Source organism: Gossypium arboreum, chromosome 10 (genome assembly GCF_025698485.1).
Source record: "Gossypium arboreum isolate Shixiya-1 chromosome 10, ASM2569848v2, whole genome shotgun sequence".
NCBI lineage: Eukaryota > Viridiplantae > Streptophyta > Magnoliopsida > Malvales > Malvaceae > Gossypium > Gossypium arboreum.
In genome coordinates this window covers 111,286,643-111,299,175 of record NC_069079.1, presented here as the reverse complement: position 1 = coordinate 111,299,175, position 12,533 = coordinate 111,286,643, and the positions used below count along the sequence as shown (strand labels likewise).

The 12,533-nt window shown below is 31.0% G+C and overlaps 2 protein-coding genes across 3 annotated transcripts; both read right to left on the bottom strand.

The window, feature by feature from the left end:
* Nucleotides 1–1,730: 1,730 nt before the first annotated feature.
* LOC128282632 (uncharacterized) lies at nucleotides 1,731–6,779 on the bottom strand. 2 transcript variants are annotated; one of them, XR_008272972.1, is made up of 4 exons: nucleotides 6,285–6,779; nucleotides 4,283–4,367; nucleotides 3,453–3,526; nucleotides 1,731–1,963 (listed from the first exon to the last, which is right to left on the bottom strand). XR_008272972.1 is itself a non-coding variant. In XM_053020764.1 (3 exons), exons 1-3 carry the CDS (start codon nucleotides 6,522–6,524, stop codon nucleotides 3,513–3,515), a joined length of 339 nt encoding a protein of 112 aa, XP_052876724.1. In that variant the 5' UTR covers nucleotides 6,525–6,775; the 3' UTR covers nucleotides 3,340–3,512. The 2 variants fall into 2 exon arrangements, 1 of the variants encoding a protein (XP_052876724.1); XM_053020764.1 differs by lacking the exon at nucleotides 1,731–1,963 and having other exon boundaries at nucleotides 3,340–3,526; nucleotides 6,285–6,775.
* A 4,462-nt stretch (nucleotides 6,780–11,241) lies between these two features.
* On the bottom strand, nucleotides 11,242–12,033 carry LOC108488586 (calcium-binding protein CP1-like). The gene has a single exon (XM_017792874.2). The coding sequence runs from the start codon at nucleotides 11,846–11,848 to the stop codon at nucleotides 11,357–11,359; it is 492 nt and encodes a 163-aa protein (XP_017648363.1). The 5' UTR covers nucleotides 11,849–12,033; the 3' UTR covers nucleotides 11,242–11,356.
* Nucleotides 12,034–12,533: the final 500 nt, after the last annotated feature.

The window sequence follows — 12,533 nt, the reverse complement described above, 5'->3', positions numbered from 1 at the left end:
ACATGGTAGATTCATCAATAGTGACATCTCTGCTGAAGATAATTTTATTCATTTTTGGACACCATAGGCGAAAACATTTTATGCCAAAAGTGATCCCTAACAATACTGCCTTATTAGCTTTTGGATCCAACTTTGATTCCTTAACATGGTAGTATGCAGCGAAACCAAATACATTTAATGAATCATAATCTGTAGTAGGCTTTCTATTCCATTTCTCCAATCGTTTTTTTCCTTCAATTGTAGTAGATGGTAGGCAAGTAATGACATGCATATGTTATAGCTTCAACCCAAAACTCTCTACCGAATCTAGCTTGGGATAGCATATATCATACTTTCTCCAGTAACATTCAATTCATGTATTCTACCACCCCATTCTGTTGTGGTGTAAATTTGGCAGTGAAATTTCTGATGATGCCCTCTTCTTTACAAATCTTTACAAATGGATCACTTCTATACTCTCCACCATTGTTTGTGTGAAGGTGTTTGATCTTTTTACTCGTTTGAGTTTCTATCATCTTTTTCCACTTAAGGAAAATTCTTAAGACTTCATCCTTTTTCTTCATTATACATACCCATACTCTTTGGGACTAATTATCAACAAAATTTACATAAAAATATTTTCCTTCTAAAGATTTTTTTTTAAAGGGACCCTAAACATTTGAGTGAACATAATCCAAGATACCTTTAGTATCATGGATTGTAGTCCCAAACTTTTATCCTTATCTGTTTCCCTTTGATGTAATGCTCATAGAAATCCAATTTATAGATTCTTATTCATTTTAATAATATTTGATTTATAAGCAAGTTCAAGTAGTTTTCACCAATATACCGCAAGCGCATATGCCATAACTTGAGTGCTTCTAACCCCCGATTATCAGTTGATGTCGTAACAACTGTCTTATTAACTATACTACCCAGATAGTGGTAAAGTTATTATTCTTATGAACCCCCTTTATTACCACGCGTGCACCAAAAATAATATTCATGAAACCATCTTTAGCATTCACTTTAAAACCTTTTGATTCTGAAGTTCCTACAGAAATGAGATTCCTCACCAAATCTAGTACATAATGAAAATTGATGGCTGATTCCTCATGATTTCTCAATCCCATATGTGGTAAGAGGAGTATTATTTGTTATATAGGCATATCCACCCTTTAATTTTTTAAAATCAAAGAACCATTTCAAATGAGGACACATATGATTGCTACAAGCTGAATCCAACATCCACACATTAGAATGGCCAGTTATTGATGTAACAAGTGAGAAATCTAAATCTTCATCCTCACATTCAACTACATTTGATTCTATTACAACTTTCCCTTTATTATATTTACCTTTATTTTTCAACTTTGGGTAATCTTTCTTCCAATGTCCTTTTTACCGACAGAAAGCGCACTTATCTTTACTTGGTTTTCTTCTTGACTTGGATCTCCCTTCTGAATTTTACTCCGAATGTGTGAACGAACTTGGGCTACCAAAACTTTTACATCTCTAGTTGAATTTATATGTTTTTCCATCTTTCTCAGTTCATAATTGTATAAAACGACACACATCACACTAAGAGATACATCAACCTTCCTGTGAAGTAGAGTTGTTTCGAAGAACTTAAACTCTTTAGGAAGTGACTCTAACAACATCAAAGTAAAATATTCATCTTTGAAGATCTCATTCATATTCACCAGATCAGTGACTAATTGATTAAAACTAGTCATGTTATCATTCATAGTGGTACTTGGAACATAAGTGAAGCGAAACAACATTTTCTTCACGTGGAGCTTATTTTGACTGTTTTTCTTCAAAAGAATTTCTTCAACCACAATCTATTTGCAAAAGTCTCCTTTGAGAAAGCATACATTTTCTCTCGAGAAAGACACGATCGAATTGTACTAGATGTCAAACAATTGGTAATCTTCCAATCTTTCTCCATATCATCTAGTTTCTTCTAATCAATTGGCAATATCTATACCATGATAAAAGAGAGCATTTAGAACCTTACTTTACCATATACCGAAATTGTAACACCCCTAACTCGTATCCGTCATCAGATTAGGGTTACGAGGCATTACCGAACAAAAGTGCAATTCCAAACATTCATATATTCACACAAGTCAAACTCATTTATATAGAGCATATAGCTAATTTGCATATCAAAACATATATTGATTTTCATATTGTATACACAAACCATAACACAAATTTCAACGCATTACTCACGGCATATTATGCATTAATATACACAACATTAATTATTTTCAACATGGTCAAGCATACTTCTAATACCATCTATGTATTTATGCGTATAGTCACCAAATCATATATCATTTCAATATGTATCATTACAGTCATTCATCAAATGTATGCCAATATGTCTACTCTTTTACCGACTATCAAATATGACATTTCCTTAACCAATACACATACACATTCTTAAAACTAAATAAGCCATATTACATAACTTAAATACCACTCACGTATGCGACATTGGTAATAGTCAATATGAACGAACATGCTTTGCACATTAATGCAAGTTAAAACATCCACATGGCAATAATCATACATTTTCATATACTTCATTTAAACACTCAGTATTTAAGACTAAACATACCTCTTTTTAATCACAAGACCATGCATATATGAACATATTAATTTAAACTATTTTGAGCACAAATACCAACTAAAAGTATATTCAATCTACATGCCAATTTACCATACTTAAAACACAAACACATAACCAAATCACTAATCAAATTTAAGCACAAATTATGATCATTTTTAGCCATTAACTATGTACTAAAGTAAACAACAACTTATCCATTTATTTATATCCATTTTAGTAATATACCAATTACCATTTTCGGTCACAGTTGATAGGATCATAGAACACTAGTTTACTAGCATATTAATAAGTCTAAATAATATACCAACTTGTCTCTACTTAGCCAATTCACTACATTAGCAACTATGACATATGCGCATATATATATATATATATATATATATGTATATGAATTCAATTAACAAATCATGACCGAACACATAGGCACATCATCTTCCACTATCAACGCAATTCCTATTACAAAATATACATCCCAATATGTCAAACTTACCATGATGAACAAATCATGAACTACACATATCATTAATTTAAACCATAAGTAAATACTGAATACACCCCACGCATATATCTTGAATATTACCTAACTAATACATGATATACCCTAACTCATCTAGTATCCATTATTTACCTTATTGCTGAAACACATAACCAAGCTCCACAACATAATATACCATGGATATACTTTCAATATAAGTTCAAACCAAGATCTAATATATACATTAACTTCATAATCAAGCCATTTTTGCATGGCTAAATATATATATATTTCAAGATCAAACATATTATCTATCCTATACATGCCATAGATTTAGAGTTTAAACTTATAAAATACCAAAAAATAAAAAACGATTGATAGTGTGACGAAGTTCTTTGATGATCCTCGAGCTCATAGCTAGCTTCCAAAATCTATAAAACAATGAACAAACAAATACACAGTAAGCTTGAATAGCTTAGTAAGTCATAAGCAACTAAATCATTTCAATAACATACATAATTCAGTTAAACTAGGCTGAATCAAGAAAACCTTAACCACATATACATTTATCATATTTGCAAATTCATATATCATCACTTGAACATTAACATTGTAATGTCATTTGGCCGAATATGAACAATTACGTTAACATAAATAATTCACTCTTTTATCAAGCAAATTTCATATCATCATCTCAAGTACTATACTCACCTTACTTTCATAATCAATTAACTTCGTATGTACCTGAGCCATTTAGCTAGTTTTCACATTCGGTTTTAACTCGATATTGCCCGCTGAACCATTCAAAATCAATAAGGATACTAGGATAACTCATAAAGCTCGTACAATGCCTACGTCCCAGACGTGGTCTTACATGTAATCAACTATCGATGCCGATGTCCCAGATATGGTCTTACACGTAAATCACAAATCGATGCCAACATCCCAGATGTGGTCTTACAAGAAATCACATATCGGAATTCTATGTCATGACATATGTATCCTAACTATTCCTAAGGTTCATACAGGGCTTTCGGACGTCGTAGCTCGATCATTTCATGCTCGTAACCAATCGGTCCATGCTAAATACAATTCGGCTAGGTAGTTATACATTTATACAATTCAATTTGTCTATGTATAAAATAAATACATTCAATTTAACATCATTTATTCACTTATGAACTTACCTCGGACGAAGACAAACGAACCGGGACAACTATTCGACAACTTTAGATTTCCCCCGATCCAATTCCAATTTCCTCTTTCCTTAATCTAAATTAATAGAAATTAAACATATTTAATCACACATGTACTCAAATTCACCCAAAAACACATAAAAGGGCAATTTTTACTTTAGCCCACTTTAGCCCCTAACATTTCACATTTTTCACAATTTAGTCCCTATTTCACAAAATACAAAATACACATAATTTCACTAAACTCTAATATAGCCGAATTTTAATAACGTTCATAGTATCCCATTTCTTTCATTTATTTCACAATTTGACCCTTCAATTTGCAAAGTTTACAATTTAATCCTATATAGATATTTTTACCAAAAGTCACTTAATTCAACATCTTAATCTAACAACATATTTTTATTTTCCATCATCAAACAAAAAATAACCACAAGCTATCATCAATGGCAATTCATGAATACATCATCAAATTCAAAAATTCAAACATGGACTAGCTAGTATTCAAAGCAACGATCTCAAAAACGTAAAAATAATCAAAAACCGAGCAAAACACATACCCGAATTAAGCTCCGAAAGGTGCTGAATGTTTAAAGCTTCCAAAGCTTTATTTCCTTCTTAGATTCGGCCAAGAAAGATGAACACATGCATGGCCATTTGTTTTTGTTTTATTTAATACATATTAATATATCAATTATCAAATTAACCTTTTATTTTCATTTAAAATCCACCAACCTTAGGTTTTTATGTTCATCCAATATTTCAATGGTATAATATCAACATAAGGACCCCATATGAAAAAGGACATAGCAATTTAGCACTTTAACAAATAGCTAGTCATTTTTACATTTTACGCGATTAAGTCCTTTTATTAAATCGAACACTCAAACGATAAAATTAAATCACGAAAATTTTACCTATATAAATTAACATGCTATAGACACCAAAAATAATATAAAAATATTTTTCTGACTCGGATTTTATGGTCCCGAAACTACTGTTCCGAATAGGGTCTAAACCGGGCTGTTACAGAAATGGCCCATGCCATCGAAGATCTCCACTGTCGGTCTCGCCCATATGCACAATGTTGGAGCTCTTGGATTGTCTACTATTTCAAACATAATCTTTCAATGTGCCCGAGGAAATATTTCCTAATATGGAAGATCAATTTAAACTACAACCATAGAGCATAATTCGAATAACTTTAAACTCTGATATCACTTGTTGTGCGAATAAAGTAAAAATGAGTAAATTATAGTACTAGAAAACCAAACTAGGTTCAATTCTTAGAAAAGATTGGAGGGGTCATAGACGGTCCCGCTTAAAACCTAACCTTCTAGATAGAATCTCCCTCCAATGTAATTTAATTGTACAATATATCACTACAATTGTACCCTACAAAATATTGAAATAATAATAATGAAGAACACCAGAATTTTAACGAAGTTTAACAAATTATGCCTATGTCCTCAGGCACTACCAAATATATTTCACCGTAAAAGATACAAGTGAAAAAATCCATATAAAGGAGGGAAATTTTTGCCTTATGAAGGAAATGACAAATTTTGGTATGTTTTAGAGGTGGAGAAACTACTTCTATTTATAATAACACAAACACTCCACAACCTTGTATTTTTTAGATATGAGATTGTACTATTTCAACATCCACCTCAAAGTCCTCCACCATCCCAATCTGGATTTAATCAAGAATATTTATTACTTCTTATGAACCGTCAACCCTTTAAACATCACATATTTCTTAATAGCCATAATGACCAACTTGTAGCAAAAAAAAAAAAAAAAAACTAATCTCTCAATACCAACGTAATTATAATCCACACAAGCCAAAATTCATGATAGGAAAAAAATCTTTGGGGTCTCTTGGATGAACCATTTGGATATCTAAATGGAACATATTTCTTGCCATATTTATCAACAGTTTCCTCATATTTATAGCATAGGGTACAGATATTGGAGTTGAAAGAAAGGATACCTCTCTTGGATAACTCAGATTTAGTAGCAGCTCTACCCTGCACCAATATCCAAACGAAGAATTCCACGTTCGGGGTGCAAGTTTTACCCACACTAATTTCCAAAGTTTCGCCATTTGGTTCTTCCCACTTGACACCAACGAACAAAGGGCCTTACGGGTATATAGGCGGTCCTTGACTTTAGTCCAAATTAACATATCAACCTTCTCCTTGCAACAATTAAATTGAATTATCACACCCATAAAAGCAAACCACTAATTCTTCTCTCAATAAAAAGGGGTCTCCTAAGCTCCACATGTCAAACCCACTTCTCATCAAGCCAAAAACCGAAATCCACAATATTCCCAACTTTCTTAACAGCAAGAGCAAAAACTCTCGAAAAAATAGACTTGAGCGAGAACTCCCTTAGTCAGCATCCCGCCCAAAAATTAACCTTTTCGTCGTTACCGGCCAGTATTTTAAGGTTATCCACAAAGGATTTGCTAAAAGAATCATTCGTAGTCAACGGATGCACAATACTTTTCCATACCCATGGTTTGTTATAGTGCGACAAATTATGCGGCAGCAAATTACTTTCCCTATTCTCATAAATAACAACAATAAATTTCTTCCATAGGCAGTTTTCTTCATTAGCATACCTTTAGATCCACTTAAACAACAAGCCCATGTTTCTTAATTAAAGTTGGGTGGCTTGCAAACCTCACTCCATTTAACCCAATGAATCCTTTTCCTTTTCGTCGACCTTTCCCATAAGAAATTAGAAAACAACATATCAAAGATTTTTTACTTAGGTCAAAATTGAATCAAGCTTGAATAAAGTATGTAAAGGTTCAAATTTCATGTTATCATTATGGTTAATTATTATTATAAAACTATATTGTTATCTGTTATTACTTTTAATTAATATTAAGTATTATTTAGTATGATGATTATTATTAAAAGAAAAAATGCTTAAAAAAAACTTTCTCCCATGGTCATGACACCATGCTTAGATGGTTTTGGGAATAATAAAGGCAGGATAAGAAATTGTTTAGAGGGAAGGAAATTGAGGGGAGTTTGGAATTACAATCTCCACTCAAATATTATCATACCATCATCGAATCAGCAACAATAATCTTCCCATGGATCCCTGATTCATCTTTATTTTTAACATCAACAAACCAACTCAAACCCATTTGAATAGACATGAGAAGAGAGGGAAGAGATCCAAAGATAAGGGATGCATGCAATGCAATAAGGCAAGGCATGGTTGAAAGTATATCTTTATAGTTTTATTAATTTTAATATTATATTAATTTATTATTGTTAATTATTAAAATAAAATATTTAAAATATATTTTATTATGTTTTCTCTTTGATTTCCTATAAATAAGTTATTGTTTATAGTAAAATATTATTAAGTTTACCATTATAAATATTTTTATTATATAAAGGATTTATCATATTTATAAAAGGAATTTTAATTTTAATAAAATATTTAGTTAAATAATTTACTTAATAAGATAATTTATCATACTTATAAATAAGAATTATAATTTTATTAAAATAATTTTAAATATTTTACATAGTGAATAAAAATTGCATTTTATATTTAATTACTTTATATTCAAATTAGTATGTTTTCATTAACAAAAATATTTAAAAAATCCTTAGTTTCAAATAGAAAATGTTAATTCTTTATCAAATAATTAACTTAATATTTAATATATAAAATTTTATAAATAAGGCATTTATTTAATCAAATATAATATATTATAACTGCAAGTTATTATAGTCAATTTATCAACTATTAAGAAAAGAAAAGAAAATTGATTAATGAAAAGTTTAATTTACAATATATCAACTTTTATAATTTGAACAAATGCTTCAATAATGATTAAGAATTTTTATTAGTTCCATATTTGAATTATTAAAATAATTGATGTATGTTTTATGTTTATTAGCTATTATTTTGAATAGTAATGTTTTTGCATTAACTAACTCAAGTAAAACTATTTTGCAGATAGAATATGGTACAAATGTTTTTTTTTGTTTTGGTAGATCATAAACATAGAACATGACTAAACGACCTTCAATCCTAGTGTAATCCATCAATAGTCCACACTGATTGTCTAATATCTTCTTCTAATCAGCCTCTCACATAGTGCGGTAGGTCTTCCAGAATAAACAGTTAATCAATTTCATCTCCATCTACCTTAACTATGTAGTCAGCAACTTTATTGGTGTTCCAGTGAATGTGTCGAAGTTTGACTTCCCAAGTTTTTGAGCACCAATCATGTATCTTCTTGATTTCATCAACACCCTTACTGATGCCAGATCACTCCGAATAGTCTCAATCAACATTGCATTGTCACTTTCTAATTCAACTCGCTTGAATCTTTTATTCCAAGCCAATTTCAGTCCTTCAAGAATCGCTCTGGCTTCAATCTGAAATATATCATTCATACCTATTACCATTTTAAAACCTACCAACCATCCTCTACTAGACTCTCTCACTGTCCCTTCTACAGATGCCTTTGAGTTACTTTTTTACACTGATCCATCAACGTTGAATTTAACCCAATTTGTCTCCGGTAGCTACCATCTACCAACTGTCATGGTCATACGTGCCCATTGGTTAACAACCCCTTTAACCCTTAAGGACTTAGTCCACACCAAGGCTGAGCTAATAAGTTCTGAACTACTTTCACTAGAACCATTAAAAGATAAATGCATTCCTATGTTTCCAAATGAACGAACAGGTAATTGAAAAGAAAGTAGCTCGCTCACCTTTAGGAACCAGTAAACTACCTTCATTTTGTATATTCCACAAAACCCATTTATCTCTTGGTAAGTTGAAGAAACCCTTATACCATCGTGGCAGAGCTGATTTCCACACTGCTTGTGCAAAATCGTAATCCCTAATTGCATGAAGTGTCAGTTCCATCGGATGGTACAAATATTTTAATTATGATTTCAAAATATTTTTAATATTATTAAAAAGTTGTTGATCTAAAAATGTTTAAATTATGCATTAATTATGTATAGAATTCAACTAACAAATACTATATTACATTAATTACAATAATTAAAAATAAATTAATTAAAATTATTGAAAAAATTAAACGCGTATTATAAAAAAAACACACATCAATATTTTACAAATTAAAAACAATGTCACTCAAAATGGCATATGTTGAGGCAAGATGATCTGATTGATGCTGAGTGACACTCGACAATGCCAACTGCAAATTGTCACTGAGGTAGTATAAATAATTGTCTTATTTGATTTGACAATTTAATGAAAAAAATCTAGATGTTAATGTGCTGCATTATTGAAGATATTATGATCCATTTATGGAAACCAATTATTGGTTTTTGAAGATTAGATTGTATTTGAGTAAATCAAATCAACCATTGAAATGTGGAGGATCGATCAAGACTATGTTGTTGTTTTGGAAATCAGATCTTCGATTGATAAATGCTGTGAGGCTTGTCTAGGTTATGTATGAGAGCTTATTAAGTGCATTCTAATTTGTTCGTTAAGGAACTATTTTTGTGAGAGAATGCAAATTGAATTGTAAACATTATTGAGTGTTTACTTCCCAAGTTCTCAGGAGGAGGATTTAGAGGTGAGTGTTCTAGTCATTAGTTATAATGGTGAAATCTCTATACTTAATGCACTATCGATGCTTAAGTCTCATGCACCATCAGTTAATAATAACATGAAATATCATCATAAAATAGAACAAAAAATAATGGAGGACCAATAAATAAATACTAATAACTTTATTTAAACATAAATTAAATAATAAGTACTTATAAATAAATTCTAAAACCTTGAAACCTATACTTGATACCTTAGACCCTAAGTCCAAGACTCTAGACCCTAATTCCTTAAATTAAAGATCCTAAATTCGAAAGTTATTAATATTTATTTATAATAATTGTGATTAATGTTTAATTATGTTTAAATAAGATTATTAATATTTATTTTCAAGTCCTCCATAAATTTTTTAAATTTAATGATGATGTATAATATTATTATTCACTGATGATGTTGACTTAACCGCCAACGATGATGTGTAATATTTTCAAGTCCTCCATATTTTAATTATTTTGGTGCGTTCCTTTTCATTTTGAAAATACATGTTTGTGTTAGTTTTGGCATATACTAGTGTTTAAATGAGACATTAGTACTCTCAAGCTATTTAAGTTCTATTCAAAATCAACTCAAATTCAATTTAGTAATTTTTTAACTAAGCTTGAGCAACTAGATGTGTTGATTGAGCCAACTCTGAGTTCTGCAATACTGTATTTGAACATCTCACAAGCCTAATCAAAGTTTTTATTTTAGCTTATTTTATATTATCAAGGTACATTTACACCCTTATAGAAAGAACGTAATCACAAACAAAATTAATTGAGCTTAAGTTTAAACTTGAATATAAAAATTAATTAATAAACTTAATCAAACTCAAATTCAAGTAGCTTAAAAATTAATATCCGAGTGAAGCTAAAATCGTGAATTAAGCTTGATTGAGCTCTAGCTTACCCATTATTCAAGTTCGGCTCCACTACAACATTAGCCTATATTGATGGTTATAAAATTTTGTTATTTTAGATCTTATATTTTTTATAAATTATTATATTAAAGTAGACATAATCATTAAATTACCTAACTGAAGTTTAAAATATAAATAAATTTAAAAGTACATATTAAAACATATTGATATTGGTGGGTGCACTTTCAATGAGAGAAGAGGATAGATGTAATATAGTATTAACCACAAATTGAAAAGTATCAAAACAAAATAATCAACAATATAGGTAATTGCTAAATGATAATGCTTTTTGTCAACAACAAAATATTTAGAAATAAATTCCTTTTTATCCCTATTTTAATTACTGATGCATTGTTAGCTCTGATATACTTGTTTAATATTACCAAGTATAGAGCCAAAAGTTCCAAAGTTTAAATTTCTTTTTTTAGAGAGACTTCTATTTTTTTCAACTATTATTAATTTGATTCATTATGTAAAACATAGAAGGAAAAGAGTCCAAAAATGCTCAAAATCAAGCTTGATACATAATATTAGGTAGCAAAATCAAGGGCCAAAATCTTAAGCAAACCATCGAAAGAAACACCGTTTTCATCACCGCCGCCTAATCTGATCATTGCCTTAATATCTTCATCGGAAGCAGAAAAGCCAGCCCATTTCATGTAACTTTTCAAATCCTCATGGCTCAGTCTCCCATCGCCGTCTTTGTCCATTACCTTAAAAACATCTTCCATTACCCCAAAACCCGACTCCTTGTTTCTCGACAACCCTAAAACACGCTCGAACTCCTCGTATTCCACGAACCCATCGCTGTTCGAATCCGCCAACGAAATCATTGTCCCAATCATCTCGTCGTCATCGAACCCAGAGTTCCCGCTACAAAAACCGGAGTAAAATATCCTCAAATCTTCTCTACTGATCTTCCCGTCGCGATCTACGTCCAGAACCTCGAACGCCGACCTGAACTCCGTCGATGAACTTTTTGTCTTCGCCGGCCGACTTAAGCTTCTCTCCGATGGACACATTTTTTTTTTTTTTGCCTCTCCTTCAAATTTCGGGCCAACAGGTTGGCTTTCTTAGGATCAAAACAATATTTTTTTTTTAAGGAAAATCAAGTTTGGCTTCTGGTTTGAGAGAGAGGTCTAGGGAACCTTTGGTTTATTTATTGATATATAGAGAGAGAGAGAGAGGGCTGAGAGTGGGGGCCCGTGATATTGGAGGCTTTAAGAGGTAAAACACGGTGTTAGATACGCGGACACGTGGGATGTTGGTATCCTGCCCACGTATGGACTGACCTCATTTAACAACGAATACTAATTTGTTGAAAGGTCGAGTATTTTCTTTTTTATAGTTTAATTGAAAGATGAAATATATTTGAATTTATATTAAAGTAAATTTGAGAAATACTTTAAATATTTTCTTAGATTAAAATTCCAATGTATGACAGTAAGATCCAAATATTTCAACTAAAAACTCGTAAATATAATACAATTATTAGATATTAAATAAAGGATAAATTGTTCTTCTTCTTCTTCCCGTCGATGTTCTTTAATAAGTGGATGCAGTCATGACAGTCAGGTTTTGACCAATTGTTGGTCAGAGTTCACGTGCGATTATTGGGTTGATAAAATTGGAGCACTGTTTTTTTTAAAGGTGTAAATGCAATGAGTCAAGATGATTTTAGTCTTTTTAACGAATAAAAACAATTAC

Coding starts and splice junctions, on each gene's coding strand:
- LOC128282632 (XM_053020764.1), bottom strand. CDS start 6,524: ATGGGTGTGATAATTCAATTTAATTGTTGCAAGGAGAAGGTTGATATG. Junction 4,368..6,284: donor ATCTGAGTTATCCAAGAGAG/GTATCCTTTCTT, acceptor CTATTAATTTAG/ATTAAGGAAAGAGGAAATTG.
- LOC108488586 (XM_017792874.2), bottom strand. CDS start 11,848: ATGTGTCCATCGGAGAGAAGCTTAAGTCGGCCGGCGAAGACAAAAAGT.